The sequence below is a fragment of the Rhinopithecus bieti genome, unplaced genomic scaffold (assembly GCF_001698545.2).
Source record: "Rhinopithecus bieti isolate Rb0 unplaced genomic scaffold, ASM169854v2 scaffold_7884, whole genome shotgun sequence".
NCBI classification, from domain to species: Eukaryota; Metazoa; Chordata; class Mammalia; order Primates; family Cercopithecidae; genus Rhinopithecus; species Rhinopithecus bieti.
In genome coordinates this window covers 4748969-4771802 of record NW_016806331.1, presented here as the reverse complement: position 1 = coordinate 4771802, position 22834 = coordinate 4748969, and the positions used below count along the sequence as shown (strand labels likewise).

Genomic DNA, 22834 nt, shown 5'->3' with positions numbered 1-22834 from the left:
AGTACTGATGATTCCAATGGAATCATTCTTCATTTGATAGATATTCATACAGCCCCTCTGCCGTAAATGCTCTACTAAAATCTAAAGCTATAAAAATAAGTGAATCTCAGTGTCTGCCCTCAAAGAGTTAACTGCCAATTAACAAAATGGAATAGCTCACATTAAGCATTTAATAGGTCTTAATATTTTATAAATACTATTGTATTCATTAATGCTATTTTATCATTAATTACATTGAAACTTTTATTGCATTTTTGTTATATTTCAGTCACTATTCTAAGCATGTTATATTCTTTATGTCAAGTAATTCACACTGTAGTAGTGGGTCACAGCCTGCCCCTGAAGTCAGAGGGCCTGCATTCAAATTCTGGCTTAAACATGATCATGATTCCTCTAAGCTTGTTTTCTCATCTGTATAAAATGGGAATAGTAATAGCACCCAACTCAATGACATATTGTGATCATCAAATGAAATCATTATAGGGCCGGCTGCAGTAGCTCATGCCCCAGCACTTTAGAAGGCTGATGCCTGTAGATCACTTGAGCCCAGGAGTTTGACGCCAGCCTGGGCAACATGGTGAGACCCTGTCTCTACAAAAAATACAAAAAATTATCCAGATGTAGTGGGAAGTGCCTGTGGTCCCAGCTACTCAGGAGACTAAGGTGGGGGATCTCTTGAGCCCAGAAGGTTGAGGATGTAGTGAACCATGATCGTGCCACTGCACTCCAGCCTCGGTGACAGAACCATGATTGTGCCTCTACACTCCAGCCTGAGTGACAGAACCAGACCCTGTCTCAGAAAAAATAAATTTAAAAACATGAGATCATTATATATAAAACTTTGAAAGTATTTTGCATTATATATGGTCAATAAATACTAAGTATTTTTATTGTTGATATCAGTTCCCTGAGGTAGCTGATAACATTATTGCCATTTTATAAAAATAAAACTTGGGCTCTGAGAGTTTAGTTAACTTGCCCCAATTGGTATAGCTGATGAGTGGCAGAGCTGGAACACACATCCCTGTCTACTACAGATCTCTTACCTTCCAGACTATGTTGCTTCCCCGATAGGAACATCTTAGTGTTCTTCTCAATTACAAAATAAGAAGAAAATCTAAACATAGTGAAGGACTTTCAACTCAACTCACGTGGTAATCAAGCTTCCATACTTCTAAGAGCCCTAATATCTAGTTCTTCAGGAGCTTGGGGTTCTGGGTGACAAAGATTTGGGTGACAAAGATTTGTAAGCTCAGCAAAGTGTCACCTAGTGTAGATACAGGAGAATAATTTGTGAGGAAATAAAGGCAGTGTGAAGGGCTGGAATTTTTTTTTTTTTTTTTTTTTTTTTTTTTTTTTTTTTGTAGACGAGTCCCCTCAGTCACCCAGGCTGAGTTCATGGCGTGATCTCAGCTCACGCAAGCGTCCGCCTCCCGGGTTCCACACCATTCTCCTGCCTCAACCTCTCCAATACGGACACAGGCACCCGCACCACGCCCGCTAATTTTTGTGGCATTAGTAGAGACGGTTTCACCATGTTAGCCAGGATGGTCTCAATCTCCTGACCTTGTGATCCCACCCGCTCCGCCTCCCAAAGGCTGGATTACAGGCGTGAGCCACCGGCGCCCACAGGGCTGGATTTAAAGTAGACGTTAAATTTGATTCTTCTGGAAGAGACCTTAGGTAAATGTTATGGAAGCTCATAGTATTGTCGCCAACCCTTTGTGGGGTATCTTATTGTAAGGGGTTCCTATTGCCCAGGCAGTATGTCCTCCAACCCCCAGAATCATGCCAGCTCTGGCTCTTCCCAGGCTGCTGTATCTTAGACCTTTCTATGACTTCAGTTTATTTTTTCCTAGGAATAAAATGCCCCTTTTCCTCTAGGAATAAGCTGATTTGGGTTAAAATAAAAGTGCTGAATACAAAGAAAGCATCAATATTACCAACAGCAAGTGCCTGCCTCATGGAACCAATCTTGGTTTTGCTTCATTTGCAAATTCAGTAAAGAGGCACCCAAAATAAATTTCAGTAAACCAGTTTTCATTAAAAAGATGACTTTTCCTACATCTATGCCTTGCAGCATTGTCACTAAGTCACCTTTTTCTGAGTGTTTCTCTTTATGGCTTAGTAAATCCTGGACTAACACATACCATTACTACGCCCAGCCAGGCTACTTTCCCCTTCCAGAGATGCCATCTCAGCAGATGCCAGAGCCACCTAAGCAGAGGGTGGAGGTGCTTTCCTGCCCCTTACAGGTGGTCTGGGGACTGATGAAAGGGTCAGGTCACTCAGCCAGGTTTACAGTCCTGACCTCATTTGAGAGTTTAACTTGGATTTCGGGAGACTGACACCAGAGGAATCTTAGGAATATTTGAATGGAATGCTGTACCTCTAATGAATCCATCTTTCTTCACAGTCATCATTGTAACTAAAACTGCAAGGGAGCTGTGTTCCTTTTGGCCCTGGATTCCACTGATATATAAAATTGTGCAATTGAGGTGGTCCAGGATGAGTTGGAAATTAAAGTCTGGGTAAGGAAACTTCTGTGTTGTGGCTTTAGAGAGTCTCTGATGACTTCATCAAGCCATTTTATAAATATTCACAGTTTTCTTTGAAAACAGGGGACTAGGAAAAGATTTTACCTACCAGTGATGAGCTGCTCCTGTCTCAATGGAGAATGACAAACAGTTGAGCTAAGAGTTTCTGAAATCTTCCCCAGAGCCACAGAGGATTTTACAGATGCTGTAGGCATCCCGTGGATGTGTCAGAACACTGGATAATGCCTGTCCCATTTAATAAACCGACATATAGGCATTGAGAATGGTAAGAACATATCCCAAATCTTTTTTTTTTTTTTTTTAACACAGGAATCATATCTTCATGAATCTCCTTCCATCCTGACCTTGACAAGAAACAGCCATTTTTCCACAGTGTTAGTATCCAGGCTCTTTTGAGGGGGGAAAAAAATGTATATACACACACACACACACACACATACATGTATATATACACACACACACACATATACTATACATATATATACACACACATATACATATACATATACATATACATATACATATACATATACATATACATATATATGGTGTTCTCAATGACATCCTGAAAATACAGATCATCACTTTTATGCAAAAACTCTGTATTGTTTCAGAAACTTTAGTGAATAATAGGAAAATGAAGTCAAAGGTTCAATTGGTAATCTTTCTGAGGAAGGTGAACTTTCTACTCATCAAATGTTTGTTTCAAGCTATTATGAAGCCAAATCCTAGCTTTAGATGCTCACACATAAATTTCACAGAAGTCATGTCCAACCTCACTGAAGCCCGGGTGAGTCCCTTCGATCCCACAGGGCTGATTTGACCATTTTATAAGAAAAGTGCAGAATGAGTCAGACCAACAGTGCTCTCTCATCCTCCGCCTTTATGCCTAACAATGAACAAGCCACTTAAATCTTGTGGCTTCTGTTCCTCCATATCAACCCAGAAAAGGTCTGAAATATCACCTTCCTCTCATTTGCACTTTGAAATCTGTGGATAAAAGGGACAGAAATAGGCTATCTGCTTAGCATTGCATTGCTTCAGGGTCAGAGTTTACCACCAAAAGAAATTGGAATAATCTTTTCTTCTGGTGACAAAGCCAGTTTTGTGGATCTCGTTTTTGAACAGGCAAGAGAGTTTGGGGCTGAAATCATTCTTTTATAGAAATTTTGATCTTTCATTTTTTTCCCAGCAGAAGCATATAATTTTATGGCTATCTTTTTTGTGTTTTATAAAAACCACATTAAACTGCTACAATCAGCTAAAATTTCTTAGAATTGATGAAGCAGAAGTAGTTGATGACAGCTCTCAAAGTTACAGAAAGTGACTGAATATTCATTCACATGCCAGATTAAAGATGATTTATTCACTTCAGTGCCAAAGAGCAAATTCCTGTGCTACTTTAGGAAGACTTGAATGAGTAGAAGGGGGAAAAGAATGAATGGGAATAAGTGAAGGCAGAAACAATATTTTGGGATACAACTGATCAAGAATGACTGAGAAAGAAATAAAAGGCATTCACATTGGAAAGGAAGAAGTTAAATTGTCTTTGTTTGCAGACAACATTAAACTTATGTACATAGGAAACCCTGAAAACTCCACTGAAAAACAGAATAAATGAATTCATTAACATTGCAGGATACAAAATTAACTTACAAAAATCAGCAGCTATTCTATACATTAACAGCAAACTGTCTAAAAAAGAAAACAATCCCGTTTGCAATAGCTACAAAAAAAAAAAAATGCTTAGGAATAAATTTAACCGAGGAAGTAAAAGATCTCTACGCTGAAAGCTATAAAACATCAATGAAAGGAATAGAAGAAATAAAATTCAATGAAAAAATTCAGTGAGAAATACAACTTTTTTGAGAAATCAAATTCAATGAAAGAAAAAATTGGAAAGATATCCTGTGTTCATGGATTGCAGTAATCAATATTGTTAAAATGCCCAGAGTGATCTATAGATTCAGTGCGATCTTTATCAGAATGCTGTCTTGAAACCATATCTCTCAATTCAAAATAGAACTTTCAGTCTAACATGGATTACTATTGAAACAATTCTGTAGGATTTATTTCTCAGAATGCAAAAGGAGAAAAATTACCTCTGAAGTTACACTGCCTCTGTTACCTGATTTTGGGGATCCCTTCTCATGATCCATCTGTGTGTATTTGTATGCTCCTTTGGAGTTGCTAGAAAAGAGTGAGTCAGTTTTGCCAAATATTAATATCAACAGAGAAATCACAGAAACTTGCTTTAGCAAATACAATAGGAAGAAAGCTGAACTGGGACTCCACGCAGCCCTATCTGTTGCCCACTAGCTAGCCGTCTTGAAAGAATCATTGAATAGGGTCAGATTACTGTTTTTCTATTTGTAAAACCAGAATGTTGGCCTTGTTCTGTAGTTCCCAAATGCTGGTTTTCACTGGTTTGGAGATAAACTATGGAGTGAAAGGAGAAAGAAAGACAATCTGGTGAATTTTGCATAAAGCTAAACATATGCAGTTTTATCAAACTATGAAATTTTATCTTTCCCATATTTCTGGTATTCTTGTCATGATGGTAAGAGCAGCAGGAGGTAGATGACCCTGCATCACTTCCTTCTTCCCCATTCGCCCCCATTTTCTGAGCGGAAATTTTACTGGTTTTAGAAATAGAACATTTTTATAACCCCTCTGCTACATGATCTCTAAGGTCCCTTGCCACTCCAAATTTTTACTGTTTTCTGATTCAGAATAGCTATCTAAAAAGGGTGTTTTTTTCCTCTTAAGCTTTATGCACTGCTTTTCCCTCACCCCCCCAACAATTTGTGGCATGTCTGTCTGTGTCTGGTCAGATTCAGTAGGATGGACCAGTGGAGAAGGGAAGATGTGTGCCCTGAGGTGAGGCAGGAAAGGGAGGAAGTCCATCTGCCATGGGACAGGCTCTCTGGAGGGCCAGACAGGGGCCCTAGAAAGTGGTCAGGAAGCCTTGGTATGGAGCCTTCACTGCAACCACTGTGAGGTTGTGGGCTATCCTCATAAGCAGCAGGAACAGGTGATGCTTAGACGTTCACATGGACTGGCCGGGTAAGGTGGCTCACACCTGTCATCCTAGCATTTTGCGAGGCTGAGGCAGGAGAATTGCTTGAGCTCAGGAGTTCAAGACCAGCCTGAGCAGTATAGTGAGACCTCATCTCAAAAAAAAAAAAAAAAAAAAAAAAAAAAAAAAAAAGAAAAGAAAAAAAGTTAACATGGACAAGCAGCCACTAGTAACATCAGGAGGAAATGAGGCCCTGGCCACTGAGAAGGGCAACACAAGAAATGTCAGATGGCTCTCTTCAAGAGATGATACTGCAGATGGCTTACCAAGAGAGGCAGCAGTCCCTGAAAACAGGTTAGATATTTGTCTGTACACAGTGAGACTTGGGGACTGAGCTGAAGCCTAATACCTAAGCAGGGGCCTCAGACCACAGTCAGACTGCCCCAGAGGGTGAGTGGTGCTGAGTCTTTTATCTAAAGCCGTGACTGGTAAGGATGGGATGAAGTTGACCCACAAATAACAAGTCACTTTAGATTTTGTCGAGGCCAAGTCACGAGAATAGTAGAAAGCCTGGGAGCCAGGCAGAGCCCAATATTCAGTCTTTTTGTTTTATGGCTTCATTCTTTGTTTGAAAGTCTCATAGTACAATGCAGTAGAGGGGCAGGAAAAGCAGTGTAGGTTTGCCAATGAGCCACTCAACTCAAAACCTAGGAGAAAGGTTGATGCGCAGTTTTCAGTTAAGAGCTCAATGCACCAGCTTTGTGAGGATGTGTTGCTTATGTATAAGTAGACATATGTGTTGGCTAAATAACCCAAGTCCACTCAGTTATTCTTTAGTTTCAGCCATGAATCCATTTTTGATGCAGTTTTATTATGGTCATCTTAAAACATGATTCTCTTTTCATAGCAAGAGTGATGAAAGTTGAGGGAGAAAGGCTGTGCATTTTTACACTAGGGGACAATGATGTGAGATCACCATGTGATCTGAAGACAAAGAGTGAAATAAAACTTAATGATACCATTGGAAGGGTATCTGTGGCAAAATCCAAAGTTTGGGTAACGAAAAGTGAAGTCAGCCGGGCATGGCGGCTCATGCCTGTAATCCCAGCACTTTGAGAGGCTGAGCAGGGTGAACCACTTGAGATCAGGAGTTCAAGACCAGCCTGGTCAACATGGCAAAACCCTGTCTCTACTAAAAATACAAAAATTATCCAGGTGTGGTGGCACATGCCTGTAATCCCAGCTACTTGGGAGGTTGGGGCCGGAGAATTGCTTGAACCCAGGAGGTAGAGGTTGCAGTGAGCTGAGATGGTGCCACTGCACTCCAGCCTGGGTGACGGAGTGAGACTCCATCTCAAAAAAAAATACAGAAAAGTAAACTAAGGAAGTCCTTTTTTAATCTCAGTGAAGTATTCTAACGTTCTTAAATATGGTATCTTCCATGTTACTCGCCACAATGTAAAAGAAAGCTGAGTCTGTCAAGCTTTCCTGTTTTCCTCTCTTGCTATTCCTCCCCATGTCTCCAGTCCTCAATGGGACAAAGCCTTAATGTCAAGCAGTCAAAGACTCTCAGCTGGTTTATTAATCTACAAAGGGGTTCAAAACTTGATTAAAGTTCTACTTCAGAATACTATGGGATAAGACTAAAAAGATTTTAACTTGAATGTGTTTGTGCCTGTGCTCTTCCTGTGCCAGCATGAACTACTCCATCCTGGGACCTGAAGGCAGAAGTGGATGTGAGAACTAGGAGTTAAGTCTCGTCCAGAGAGGGCTGCTCTTGAGGGCAGTGCCCAGGAAGGGAGGGACCTGGGACTGCACCAGACTGGTGGTCAATCATCAAGGACTATGAGGCAGTGCTATGGGAAGGTTGTGACCAGGAAGGGAAGCAGGAGGACTTTGCTGAGGGGTTCTACTAAATGTTTAGTCAAAGCAGAGATTGTAGATCACAGACCAATACAACATTAGAACAGAGCAATGGCTGGAATGAAGTGAGCAGAGAGTAGGTCAGGGTGCCTGTGGGCTGGAGATCCACTGACCAATATGTTGTGCTCAATCAAAGTGCAGAGAAGTTTGAACAGTTAATTATCAGACTGGAATTCTGCCCTTAATATTATCAAACTCTGTTAGTTATAAAAGATGAATGTTTGTGTCTGTTAAGTCCTAAGTGGTGAATAGCAGATGTCTTGGAAATCAGGATTTGAAAGTAAAATGTAGTGTAAAGTGTAATTTAGATTCAGATGAGACTGAATACAATAATACATGTGAGAAATGTAAGCTACGCCACATAACTAATTGCAAGTCATGATTTCAGTCTACCCTGTACAAATGAGATTGGGTGAACCAAAGTTAAAGGAAATCAAAGAAACATTAAGTATAGGCCTCTCCTTTTTCTTCCTTCCCTTTCTTCCTCCTTTGATTCTTCAAACCTCTTCATTTCTTTTTTAACCTTCTGTGCTCAAAAGTGAGCAACTCGAAAGTGAACAACCCTAGCACTTAGCAAGTTAGCATTCTGCAATGCCATATTGAAGGGGGCTGTGAAATGTGCCTCTGTGAATGGAAGAGAGAGACTCAATTGCAGATGCCACACACCCAGTGCTGTATAAAGTGGGCTGTGACTTTGCAGGGAGGACGTGGGTGGACCTAAGTGTTGCCATTTCAGACTCTTGTTCATCAAGCTCCTTTGTTGTTATCGGTGAATTTCTTTCTTTCCTTTTCTCTTAGAGAATACATCTCAAACCAGGGACTCCTTATGCAGATTTTGGTAATCTTAACAAATCCCTCTGACTCTTTTAGCAACCTTCTTTGTCTTGTTTTCATTAGGGTTAGGACCACCATTTTGTTTTCCTGTGTTTTCTCGTAATTCCCAGCATGACAGATGTTGGTTACAAAAACAATTGTAGGGAATTAAAGAATGATGGACACATGATGAGGTCTATGCCTATGCAGTCAGGTCTGTATTAATTCATGGGACTAGAGGAGAGGACATCAACAAATAGTGCATTACCCAGTGTACCTTTGCTTCCAAAGTGAAGTTGCTGGACTCTCAAATATAGTAGTTTGTGGAAGAAGAAATGACAGAACTCAGATTCTCAAGATGATTATGCTGTAGAAGGGTAGAGAAAGTGGCTTTCCTAATTTTTGGAGGCAGTTTTAGAGTCACATAGCTTTGGCCAAAGGTCTTCCAAGCCTTGATGGAAAATGTATTGATAATTGAGACTACGTCAACCAGGCTGGGGTGAAGGAAGCCAGTCCTGGAGTAAAGGCACCATCAAGGGGAAACAGCCAGGCCCTGTATATGGACAGTTCTGGTGACAAACAGTCGTGGGTCTTACTATCCTCAAGGTGAACTTGAAATGATTGATTTTTAAGTACACCTTTGTTTCCATGTTAGTTTCTGATACCTTCAACCACAATGATTCAACTACGCTTATGAAGCAGCCCCTGCTATGTTTTAGTTGCTTAGAGTTCAGGAATGAATAAAATGTTAATCTATCCTAAAAAGAACCTGCTTGAACTTCCAAACAGTTAATACTTTTATTTCTTATCAGGGTTGAATGCAAAAGCTTCCTCATTATGTATTAATTCACCAAAGAGATTCTACTTTACATTATCTTCATTTTCACAAAAGTGTACATTGCAGAGTAGAGAGAAGTTTGAAATGATTGTGAGGAAGGCTTTGCTTAAGCACTTGTTTGTGTCCTTGGTATGTGAATGAACATTAACATAAACACATGACTACAATATTTCACATACTACCAGTGTATCTTACCTTCTGCAATATCTCATCTATAAAAATAATGTTTGAATCAAACCTTTTTGAAGCAAATAATAGTGCACAAGGAAATTTACTCTTAAAATTCTTATAATGAAATTGGGTATTTTGGGTCAATCTGGACTTTGATAAACTGAATTTTCTTGAGGTGTTATTTACAGATCTAATCACATATTTTATTAATGTGCAACTGGTAGCACATATAAACACAAAAACACTGCATTTGATACATTTAACTTCACCTTTAGTTTACAAAACATGTTCACATACACTATTTCATTTATTCCACACTACAACTCTTTGATGTGGGTGTGGCAGGAAATATTGAGCCCTTGTAAAATAAATCACAAAGGCTCCATGAGAGATTCTCCTGTGGCCACAGAACTCACGAATGACAGAGAAGGGCCCAGCTCAACCCGAGAAGGGCCCAGCTCAACCCGAGAAGGGCCCAGCTCTCTTGACCCAGTTCCAGACTCTTTAATTTCTAATGAATTCCTAGTTCCCTTTTCCTCATTGTGAACCTCCAAACATAAAGTCTGCACTAGAACATTCGTGTTCCACTGTACCTAATAGAGTCCTCTGGGCCTTAGGAAGTTACTATACTTAGAGGAACCTGGTTTTGACATGTCTGTTTCTACCTGGAATACATGCAAACTTTACACATTTCCTGCTTCTCACTCTATTTAGCAGAAAAATAAGTGCCGAACAGTAATATCATTATAGTATAAGTTTAATGTTATAATGTATTGCTTTGTGTGTATCAGGCATGGAGCACTACAAACAATTATTATTCTCCCTCACAATATAAATAAATTAAGAACTAAAGAACTTAAATAATTTGCCCAGGATCAAACAACAGTGTCAGGGTGGACATGCAAACCAAGGCTTTTCTGATACCAGAGCCCTGCCTTATTTACTACTAGATGTTTCATAAATTTTGGAGCTGGTAGGTAGACTATAAGGCTGAGAGGAGTAAAAGATAATTAGGTAGGTTCTCAGAAGGTGAAAGCATTGGCATTTTTCTCCCAGTTGTGCCATAGACATGCTGGAAAATAACAGAAGAAATCTATCTCAAGGAGAAATATATATAAAGAATCCTTTCATACTTACCCCAGGATCTCAGCACCTAGCATGGGAGACTAAGGAAATACACAGAAATGTCTTTGGGGATTCTTTTCTTGGAGTATGAATAAATTCTCACTTCCAAATATATTCATTCTTCTGGAAAATTTCTCCAACCATTGAGTGTTTGAGATAAAGAATGAGGGGAGAAACGAGGACCCTAATCAGATTGTAATGAAGCAAATTCGGACTAGGTTTCACTTAGACTCTCTAAAATTGGGAATTCTTTAAAGGAGTATAATGGTAAGATTGCCTCTGTCTTGTATTAATAATGCTACTTATAGATACTCTCAGTGAGTTATTATAGCTTGTGGACAAATTAAAAGGTAGAATTTCAGTTCTACTTATTAGCAAAAAGATACTCTTTGTTGCATATAATGAAGCAGAAAGTGAAGCCATAGCAAATATAAAATGTCTGGGCCAGAGGTAGAAAGCTGTCATCTTTCCACTTCTGTGAATTCTGCTGTAAATGCGAATGAGAAGTGTTTTGTTTTGTTTCGTTTTGTTTTCACTTAAAATCTTCTTGGTGAGTTTCAGGAAAGTACTTTGGACTAACTCTTATGCAATGATTTGCTGCTAACAAGTCCCCAAACAACACAGATTTAAAACATTTGTTACTCTGATGTGAAAGGACAAACATTGGTGGTTTGCGTTTCCTATTCAATTCTCTTCGAGTGTGCACCATAAAAGCAGAAAGAGAAATGCAAGTGTTTTTAGTTATTTAAGTGCTGCATGCCTAGCAGTTTGTCAATAAAATCAAAACTGGAGATACCCCCAGCCTGTTAAGGAGAGAGGTGTCTCTGTGTGTCAGATCGCTACATTCTCGAAGGCAGTGGTGGTGGTTCTTTCTCAAACGTGCTTTGAAAATGCGTCTTAGTACTGAGCCAAACCACACAGTCAGCAGCCTGAGTTTGTCTTTGGTCTCTCCAGGTTATGATTTTGTGAAGTGTCGGTGTTTGCACTGGCTCTTTTGTGCGTGTTGTGAAGGCCTCTGATCAGCAGCCCAGAACCTCCTTCACCAGACTGACCAGAGCAAGCCGGACAATGGTTTCATCTCCCCGAAGGCTAGAAAAGCATGTCGCTTCTCATTGGCTTGACTTCCCACTTTCAAAAGGAGGCCATATCCTGCCCCTAGCGATGGAGAGAAAGAGTGTGTTTCTCTCCCCTGCTGCTGAGATCTGCATTCAAGCAGATGCTGAAAGATGAAGTTTCATAGTGGAGAAACATCTTGATCTCTGTGATATTTGTGTTAGACTTTTAAGAACGTGATACTCTCTAAGAAATTTACAAACCTAAGTAGAGATTATTTTATATGGCTTAACATTTCTTTAAACCATATGTCAATAATAAGGATATTTGACTTAAAATTTTTCATGTTACTTGATACAGGTGCTGACTGAAAAGGAATGTGTTCTCCTTCATTCTGGTTATAGCAGGGATCCACAAACTATTGTCAACCTAAAAGGAAGAGGCTGAGGCAAAATTAATAAAGTAGAGAGTTTATTTGGGCCAAGGCTGAGGATCCCAACCCAGCAGAATAGATTCAAGTTGCCCTGAATTTACACAGTCCAATTAGCAGCAGTTACAAGTGGGTTTTGTTTAGTTTTTGTTTGTTTGTTTGTTTGTTTGAGATGGAATCTCACTCTGTTGCCCAGGCTGGAGTTCAGTGGCACGATCTCGGCTCACTGCAGCCTCTGCCTCTTGGGTTCAAACAATTCTCCTGCCTCAGCCTCCCAAGTAGCTGGGATTACAGGCACGCACCACCATGCCCAGCTAATTTTTGTATTTTTAGTAGAGACAGGGTTTCACCATGTTGATCAGACTGGTCTCGAACTCCTAACTTCGTGATCTGCCCGCCTTGGCATCCCAAAGGGCTGGGATTATAGGCATGAGCCACCATGCCTGGCCACAAGTGGATTTTTAAAGGCAAAAGGGGGTAGGCAGGGAGTGGGCTGATACAAAGTTGTTTGTCAGGAATTCTCATTGATTTACATTGAATAACATTGACTAGTGTTGGCTATCCATTGTTAAGCTGTAGGTTGTGAGTTATAGTGTCTTGTGTGGCGTTATTAGATTACTTTATCGCGTCTTATAGCAATAACAAGCAGTTTCAAAAAATGAATACATAGCTCAAAGAGGGGAATAGGATGTGATTGCAGTCTCATTTTAATGCCTCTCTGGGCCTGATAATGAAAAGGACTTCATTCCTCAGATAAAAGTTTTTTTCTTGTTTTTTTCCTTGCTGTACATGGCCCATGAGCCAAATGTGGCCTGCTGCCTGTTTTTATAAATAAATTTTACTGGTACACAGCCATGCTCATTTGTTTACATGGTGTGGATGACTGTTTTCCTACTACAAAGACAGAGTTGAATACTAACAACAAAGACGGCATGGGCTGAAAGCCTTAATTATTGCCGGCCCTTAGATTATAGCAGAGCATTAGGGCACTGAACCTCCAGATCTGACCCCATTCCTAGCTTCTGGGACTGTGGGCAAGTTACTTAATTCTTTTAAGCTTTAGTTTCCTCATTTATGAAATGAGGATAATGAGGATTAAATGTTTTAATTAGATAGTATATTTAAAACCAGTACTGTCCTTGCCCCCATGCACTGCAAATATTGTGGACAGGCCCATACAAAGCACTTAGCACAGTGCCCGCCACACGGGAAGTGCTCCCTAGACACGCAAACACATAATGCAGCTAAATATTTGTGGTGTTAGCTTCCTTATTCTTGTCTTCTGCCACTTTGTGGCCATTGCTCTGGAGCTGTTGGAATCCCAGTGTTCTCCTTCCCCTTTGTTCTGCCAGGTGGCAGCTCTGTTCCTACAAGGAGGCAGAAAATGACTATTGAGATGTCATGAATGCAGTAGTTGGGAAGAAAGTAGGTGATGTTGTGTGATAAGGTGTTAGGAACACAGGAATCAGCTGGTCAAGTCAAATCCTCTACAGCAGGACTGCACATGGAGTGTGGGCTCTGGAATCTGAAATTCCTGGGTTTATATCTTTGCTCTATTATTTACTAGATGGGTGACCTGGAAACCAAAAAGTATCTGAGCCATGTGTGAATGAATTTGGAGATGTATTTTGCCAAGATTAAGGACATGCCTGGAAGAAAGGAACACAGAATCACAGAAACAATCTGCAGTCTGTGCCTTTCTCCGAAGATGATTTTGAGGTCTTTAGTATTTAAAGGGGAAAAGCAGGCTGGAGGGGAAAGTGGGAATGTATGGTCACATGACTGAATCCCCATGTTGCCAGAGAAAAGGAGCAGATAGGGGAATGGTCAATTATGTATTCTTCTCAACCCCAGTAAATCAGCACTTTACATAAGATAAGGTGAACCTAGAGTAGCTATCTGTGGAGATAGTTAAGCTTTTATCTGTAGCTAACTGCTTAGTAACAAAAGGAAAGGTACTTTCTTGCATGAGTCAACTTTCAACTTAATATTTTTTTCCCATTGGCATAGTCACTTGGGGTCCCAAGACCTAACACTATCACAAGACTTAATTCAGCAAGCCAGTTCACCTTTTTCTTTAGTGTTTTCATGGGTTAAACATTAACAAAGGTGATCCATAGGGTTGTAAGGATGTATCAGTGTGGCAAGTTCCCTATGCATTTCAGGTCTTCCTCAAATGTCAGTGAGGCCTTCTGTGACCACCCACATTAAAATCTCAACCAATGTACATGCCCTATGTGTTTTTTACTTATTCACTAGCTGTTATTCCCCACCCATGTGAATTCCACAAGTATAAGGATTATTGTCTCTTTTGTTCACTGATATATTCTTGATATCTGCAATAGTGTTAAGTACATAGTTAAATGTCTGATGAATGAAAGAACGGAGCCCAGAGGGCTTCATAGGATTCCCCGCTCAGTTTGGGTTGGGAGCAGCTGCCGCTAGAGGAACAGGGGGCAAAGCAGGCTTATGAACTTGAGCAGCCATTGTGATCAGGCACAGCAAATGACACCAGCAAGGTCAGTTGTACCATATAAGTAAGACTTATAGAAAAGCTCCATACCTTTAAGGTTGAACAAGGGAGTTGTGGAAGTGAGAAGAGGTTTTTGGTTTGGGTTTTTGTTTTTACATTAGAGACTCGGTTCTCACAAGTGCAAGGCTCTTGCAAGATATCTGTGGCAGTCAAATCCAGTGCTTGTGGTGGGGGTTTGGGGAACATGGGTCTCCTTAAGCTCAAATCATCCTCCTCATTGGGGAGTAGGACGGTCACTCTCTTTGGCCGAACAGTGAACCCTAAACTTACGGAGCTGGACTAACCGACTTATGGGACTTGAAGGAAGAAATTAGAGCTCCAACTTGATTCCCAGGCTCTCCCAAGTCAGAAACCTCAAATGCTTCTCTGTTGTTTTTCTGCTCTTGATACAGAGAACAGAAGGTGGAGAAAAAGGTTTTTAGGGAGGTGTGTTTAGGAATGAGAATATTTAGTTGTTTCTATTAACTAGAGCAACCTGATTCACTAGACTGGCGTTCTCTGATTGTGGAGCCAGTGTTTTATTATAAATAATATGTTTAGTGCCTAGAATATTGCCAGCCACATAAGAGAAAGAATGAATAAAAAAGAGAACAAGTATACGGGCTACATTTACTTGGGGCTGTATTAATACTTCTGTTAGTAATAGTTTCTAATATAGGATGCCTTTACACAAGCTTGCTTCTTTCTAAAGATATTCTGTAATAATTTGCAGTTATCATTTTTGGGAAGAATCACACCTGTAATCCCAGTACTTTGGGAGGCCAAGGCAGGTGGATCACTTTAGTCCAAGAGTTCGAGACCAGCCTGGGCAGCATAGCGAAGCCCCATCTCTACAGAAAAATACAAAAATTAGTTGGGTGTAGTAGTGAACACCTATATTCCCAACTACTGGGGAGGCTGAGAAGGGAGGATCACTCGAGCCCAGGAGGTTGAGGCTTCAGTGAGCCATGATCGCACCACTGCACTCCAACCTGGAAGACAAAGTGAGACCCTGTCTGAAAAAAAAAAAAAAAAGTCAGATTTCAACTAAAATACACACAACAATAATGGGTACAAACTGCAAGTTTATATTCTTCTATGTCCAAGTAGCAGGCAGGAAGTGTCTCTATGGGCACATAGATGATGTGAGGGACCACGTGGCACCAAGCCAAAGGCTTTTAGAGATGTAACGCTGATATACAAAGTGCTACTCAGATAACACATGAGCCCTGTACCTACCGGTAAAGCTAGGCATATCAATACAGCTTGTCTGTGATGAGCTCCCAGTTGTGAGGCTCAGGAGTCGGCCTGTGGGTAGATTTTCCAAAGTTTAAGGGCTTCAGCTGGCCCTGGAAACGGAGAACAGTCCTCCTTGGTGACCAGCATCCCTTCCAGGACCTGACGCAGAGCTTTCAGACACTATCCCTACAAAGCTGTGATGTGACCTGTGGCAGCATAGACTCCAAATTTGGGCACATAGTGCCAATAGGGTTATACAATGACAGTGACACGAGGGAGCTTGGGTCAGAGGATCCGTTCAGGACCCGAGAGCTTATATGTGGGACTTCTCATGATGCCTCAGCTGCTGAAATCCAGGGCACTTTGAGCCTGCAAGATGACTCTATCATTCTCTACACTGAAGAAATAGCAAGAAATATTTCGACAAGACATAGCAAACATGCTAGTGCAGCGCTTTAGAGAACAAACATGTTAATGTTGTCTAAGGCAGGGAAGTTTCTGTTTGTTTCTCTAGCACAGGACAAGCTTCATATGAAGGTTAGTTTTGTAGGAGATAATTCGGGGGGGAAGCCATTGCACCCCCAAAGTAATCCTGTTCCTTCCACTCTGTTTTCCAGCATGGGCTACTGCATCCTTTTTGTGCACGGACTGAGCAAGCTCTGTACTTGGCTGAATCGATGTGGGGCCACCACCCTGATTGTGTCCACTGTGTTGCTGCTACTGCTTTTCTCTTGGAAAACTGTGAAACAGAATGAAATTTGGCTCTCAAGAGAGTCCCTATTCAGGTATGACTAGACAGATAAAAGTAAATATCTTCCTGCTTATTTCTTTGCTTACAAATTGTTTCCAAACAAATGAGGTAACATGGGCCCAGCAGTATTGACTAAGGAAAATTATCTTTAGTAAAAGTTTTAAATGGAAGATGTAATTTTATCTGGGGTTTTAACTTTAGAATTTTAAAATGATATATAAAACTTAACATGAGCTCATTCTAAGTGAATTTATGAAAATAAGGCTCCTGGGAAAGTTTTTGAGTCTGTGAATTCAGATGCAAACAGTTTTAATGATGAGCAGGGCTGTAAAATCAGCTATAAACAAAATGAAACCGATAAGCCTAATTTCATTGTTCAGTCAAGTGCATGCGAAAGGTGAGCACACAGCCAGAGGGAAGAGAAATGCAGTATCCTTCTTTAGAATATTCCAGCGTGCTATGTTGTGATCTGTGACCTAGTTGCTTTATTCTGAACCTTTATTTTGAACATTCTTTGAGACTGCCACTCATGATGCTGTGTTTCTGGGGCTTTGTCAGCCTCACTAAATGTCACAGCCCTGGTGACCTTCACCTGGCTCTCTTGGCACTGCCACACCTGACACCCAAACAGTATTTGCCCAGTCTCCCAAGAATCCCCAGTCTGGGCCTCTTCCAAGCTTCTGTCCTCACTTATGGCCTGATTGGTCAATTTAGTCAGCATGATTTTTACTTGGTTTCCTGATTAGCTGGTACCCAGCACTTATTCACTGGGGGCAAACAATTGAAGCAGAGCTGATATCACTTAAGAAAAGGGGAAACTGTTGGAAGAGGCTAGGAAAGCATACAGAATTGAAGGGAAGTGAAGAACCCGGCACGCCCAAGACAGGAAACAGGCATCTGGACAATCCCTCTTGAGCACCCTCTCAGAAACAAACAGGTAAACTTAACACCAGTTTTTTGGAAATACGCATCAAAGTCCTAAGAAAAGAAAGCTTTTTGGTTGAACTTAAGATTAGTCACATGCCTGCCCCTTGTCCCTAGCAGGGCACTGAGATGACTGACTGACCAAGAAGCCTCCTCTGAGTTCCATGGAGGGAGTTAGGGCAGGCAGAACCCCTTGGGATTCCACCCAGACTTCTCAAAGTGAGGCAACAGGGAAGTTCCCAGCAGGAAATCCAAGCACTGTAAGAAGGGGGAATAATCTCTGGGCTGCCAAAAATAAATGAATGAGTGAATGAACAAATAAGACAGAAGTTCACTGCACTCTTCTACTATTTTTAAATAATGTGTTTGATTTTGCTATAGTATTTGGCAATATATATTTAAAATATATATATTTTAAAATATAAAACAAAAGTCAGTCTGGCATGCATGTCCTATTATTTTATTTATGTATTATTACATGTCATTGTCATGATCATCGTTATGATCATTTCAGTGGGTACGGTAGGGAGCTCAATGTAGAGTTTTTTGTGTGAATTTTTTTTAATGCATCTTTTTTTTTCCCACACAGATCTGCAAAATCACTCTTAGGTATCAGATTCTGTTAAGTCCCTGTCATACCCCTTTCTATTAAACACGATTCTCACAGACCACAACAGACTCATTCCTTCCTTCTGCCTCATGCTAACTGAGGTCATTCTGTAAACACAGGGGTATTTAAGTTCAGTAATATAACTTCCTCTGAGTTGTGTTGGCATAATTTTTTCTTCCTTTCTCTTTCAATAGTCAGAGCTTTTATGAGCAACTTCAAAACAATTCTGCCCTGTGTTAAACCTTCTGCCTGAATAAAGGTACTAACAGTGGTTGTATTTTCTAATGATGTTGACTGCTTAATCAGAGCAATTTTGGGAATGGATGTTGGCAGACTTAGTACTCAAACCCTTTACAGCTGATGCCAACGATGTAAAAAAAAAAAAAAAAAAAAAAAAAGAAAAGAAAAAAATAGCTAACTGACCTTGCATCCAGAAACTTCTGTTGTTTTAGATGGAAGTATGTAGTAAATATCTTCACATCAATTGATTTCTAAAACACAGCCATTCCACATTTGTCCTTAAAGAGATTTTGTACCTGAAGAGACCTTTGGTGGTGAAATGAAATTTTGTGTAATGTGCAGATCAAAGCTATTGATATTTTTTAGAAATCTTTGCCTATTTTCATTTATCTATGTCCTGAGAAAACTTTTAAGAATCTGAGACTTTAAAAGACTATTAAGATTGTTCTTTCTCCTTCAAGGCCAGAACAGATGTTTTTATGAATTCATCTGTACTGAATAATGTTCAGATCAGTCAAACAAACATTTACTGAGAATCTGTGAGGCACGTTAAGGTTAGTGGTTGAGTGCGGGGTCTGGAGTTAAACTTTCTGGCTCTGCTCCAAGTTCTGCCATTGAATAGCTGTGTGATCTTAGGCAAGCTACTTAACCACTCTGTGCCTTAGTGTCTTCATTTTACAATGTAAAATACGAATGTTTATCTCCTGAGTATAGTGTAAGAATAAAATAGTATGTGAAAGATGCACAGGACAGTTTCTGGCATGTGGGACATGCTGTGTAAGGTTTTCAGATTGTTACTGTGCAGTGCGTTCTAGGATGAGAGAGAGAGAGAATGTGCATAGAGGAGCTGGGAGTCTGCATGGGAGGCAACACATGAACATATTTCATTATAATGTACTGTTAAACCCAGAACACTATATAAGTACAGGTAGGTGGGTAGGTGACTAAGACCAATTCAGGCCATCAAGGATCATGCTCTTGTAGGTCTGAGCTGAGTATTAAAAGAGGAGAAAACCCTAAATTAGCCATAATGGCCCAAAACACAAGCCAGCTGAGTTGAGTAAGAAAAATTTACAATAATTCCAGGGATGGTGATGCCCTTGGCAGAGACTCCATCTTCCCCTCTGTTCCAGACAATAAACCCATAGACCGTTCCTAAAACATATGGCCTCACTGAGGCCTCTCTAATTGTGTGGGATGGTTTTGCCTGGCCTTTCCATGAGCAGTCTTACAGAGTATCTTAAAATAGAACTTTGTGTTGAGAAAATACAAATTTTGGTCAAGCTCCAGCCTTTCCAGCTGAGGCCTCCTTTTACACAAAAGATCCCACTGTGTGATATATTTTTAGAAGATACAGATGCCGGATTCCTGTACAATTTTATTTTATTTTATTTATTCATTTATTTATTTTTGAGACAAAGTCTCATTCTGTCACCCAGGCTGGAGTATAGTGGTGTGATCATGGCTGACTGCAGCCTTGACCTCCCAGACTCAAGTGATCTTCTCACCTCAGCCTACCGAGGAGATGGGACTATCGGTGTGTGCCACCACACGTGGTTAATATTTTTTTATGTTTTGTAGAGAACAGTTATCACTGTGTTGCCCAGGCTGGTCTCTACTCCTTGGCCTCCCTAAGTGCTGGGATTACAGACGTGGGCCAATGTGCCTGGCCAAAACTTTTTCTATCAGCAAGAACCTTACACACAAAAGGCACAAGAACCCAGCACTTGTGTCTCATCAGAGGTGTGGACAGGGTAAATTGTCTAAGCTGAAATAGCCTTTACAGAAGCCAAGATTTGAACCCAAATCTGGCATAAAAATCAAAAGATGCATAAACTTTGCCATGCCTATATTTTACATTGTGTTTTAACCTAAGCTAGCTCAAGTATAAGCAGAGAGAAAAAGATTTATGATCATAACTGCAAGGCGTATTTTCTTTAATTCTTACAGTAAGAAGCTGTTCAATGTGCTGAACTGGTAGGTGGATCACCGCATAGCTCTGGTTGGGCCTAGTGACAGCCCAGAACCCTACATTTGTTTGGAGTAAATCAATATAATCACATAATTTGATTAGATTAAACCCTCTTCCCTCTCCTAATCTTCAAAATACCTGGAAAGGGACAAACGTATTTCCTTTTGCATCCAGCTCAAGGTCTCTCTGAATCCCTTTCCTGAACTGTTTAAGTGACCCACAGACCAGCAATTAACATTTATGGCCTAGATCATCTTCCTACTCTGTAGGAAAAACAGTAGTTCTCTTTCCCCTTCTCTGAACTGCTGAGGCAGAGAATTTAGAATACCTCCCAGGGAAAAGAATATAAACCAGGTACTGACAGATTCTTTTGTAAAGGTCAGATAACAAATATTTTAAGCTTTGTGGGTCATACAGTCTCTTTTGCCACTATTTAACTCTGTTGTTGTCTTGGGGAAAAGACTAAAGACAAAATGTAAACACATGGACACACTCGTGGCCCACAGGCTGTGGTTTTGCTTGCCAATCATATAAACATTGTGATAGTGACATTCTAATGTTACCTCAGTCTTATGGTACTGATTTGGTTAAGCATCAACTGTTGATCAGCTTCATGATTGATTCTGACCATTTACTGGCCTTGGCTGAAATATCTGCTCAATGATTTATTGGGTCTGTAACCTTACAAAAAGGTCTTCATCTCTCTGAGCTTCAATTTCCTCATCTGTAATATGGGAGGCAGAGTAATACTACCTATTTGACAAGTTACAGCAAGGACTAAAGGAAATGATCTGTGGAAACTGGTGCTTAGCCCAGAACCTGATTTAAAGTAAGCATTCCATAAGTACTGTCCATCCTGTGTGTGGCGTTATAAAATCTCAGGTCAAGGCAGGGGTCAGAATTGAGGAGAGTCACAAATTCTTCTTCCTTTCCCTTTTGCTAACCTCTGACTGAATACTACGAATATTTTTTTCATGTTTGTTTTGTAATTAGGAATTTGGGGATGGTCCTCCTGACCTATTGTCCAATGATGCCAACAAAACAAATTGATGTTCTAAAACCTTGGAGATACACCTGATTAAAGTAGCTTTTTTGTTATTTATCAAGTTTTCCACAATAAAAGGTGTGAGGGAGATATGTGAAATGCATGAATTTAAAATCCTGAGTTGAAAGGGAGATGTTTATTTATAATCACTCTTGTAATTATTAACGGGGTTTTGGGTTCAGTCATATAATGTATGAATATTATATTTCTCTGTGGAATAAATATGGGTATAGCTGGATGTTTCCGTGATAATAACTGGAAGTATGAAATTGAAGCATCAAAAAGCACACAGGGAGACTATTCCCGGAGGGAAGAGTGACCTGGCCAGTTAAGTTCCAGGGAAAGTGTTGCCTTTGGCTTGTTGTTTATTTTCCTTTTTTTCACAAACTGTTCATTTTGAAATGAGAGCCTAGAAAACATAGCAGAAAATATCACAGAGAGAACATAAAGGTCAAAACCAACAATGGGAAAAGCAGTGTGTTCTTAGGATTTTAGTGACTCCACCCACTTCTGCTTGCCTGTTAGGAACATTATTACTTCCTCCTGCCATTATGAAACAATGCCCTGATCTCAGCAGGGACCATGTTTCCACAGGTCCACTTGTCTATTCCCCGGGTGGGGCGTAAGTTAGAATTACTGTGCTAATCACACAGAGAAAAGGATCAATTTCAATAAATATGTCAGTTGTATTCATTGCTATAATCACAGTTGCCTTCAAAACTTACCGCTACCATGCACTATTTAGTTCTCAATAGAAAAAGTCGGGAATTTTCCTTAATAAAAATTTGATTATTAATGCCATTACTAATACGCTTACTTGGCTAAATGTAATGCCAATATGACTAAATTTATGTTGGATACTGTCATTCGAAAAATTATATTAAAATCCTAGCTACCTGTCATACATTTTAGTTACTTTTTAACATTCAAATAAGGAGATTTTATAAACCATAAAGATATCATAAATGAAAGATAGTGTTAGTATTTTAGCACCCACCTCTGAAAAGAAGTATCCACAATCTATATAGGAAATACCTTTGGTTGTCGTAGAAATGCAATACTGTCACTTATGGCTGGACCACTGATCCTGTCTAAGGCTTGGCTCTCTCTTGTGTAAAATGAGAGGAAGACAAAGAAAATGAAATGGTCACCAGGGATCCTTTGGGTCCTCCTATTCTGTGTAGTACGAGGATTGTGATTCCGTGTACCATAGGAGTGACAAGTTCTCATTAGGCCACAAGGAGGATGTATCCTTCTTGGCTACTGGATGCCTCTTAAAAGCAGAGGAAGGGACCTCATTCTAATACATGAGAAGCATGAGTATTTTCCTTTGTCTGCAGCAGGTTTTGTTCAGAGAACAGGGCAAATGTAGTTCTTGCCTCACTTTAGACCCAAAGGAAGCCAGTTCAGAGATATGGAACCCCATCAGCAAGGTTTAAGTGAGTGAACACAGAGGAGCTCTTTGTAAAGGATAAAGCACAAGATAGATGCTAATCTCTGTTTTCAGCAAAACCTGGAGTTGGTTCCCCTGACAGTTTAATACATTGCCCTTCACTAGATATGCTAAAAAAAAAAAAAAAAAAAAAAAAAAAAAAAAAAAAAAAAAAAAAA

The 22834-nt window shown here is 40.1% G+C and overlaps 1 protein-coding gene across 1 annotated transcript in view; it reads left to right on the top strand.

The window, feature by feature from the left end:
• The window catches only part of TMTC1 (transmembrane O-mannosyltransferase targeting cadherins 1), a 291686-nt gene that overhangs the window by 181012 nt on the left and 87840 nt on the right, over positions 1-22834 (top strand). The window contains 1 exon segment of the mRNA XM_017875607.1: positions 16299-16466. Coding sequence (XP_017731096.1) covers positions 16299-16466 — 168 coding nt within the window.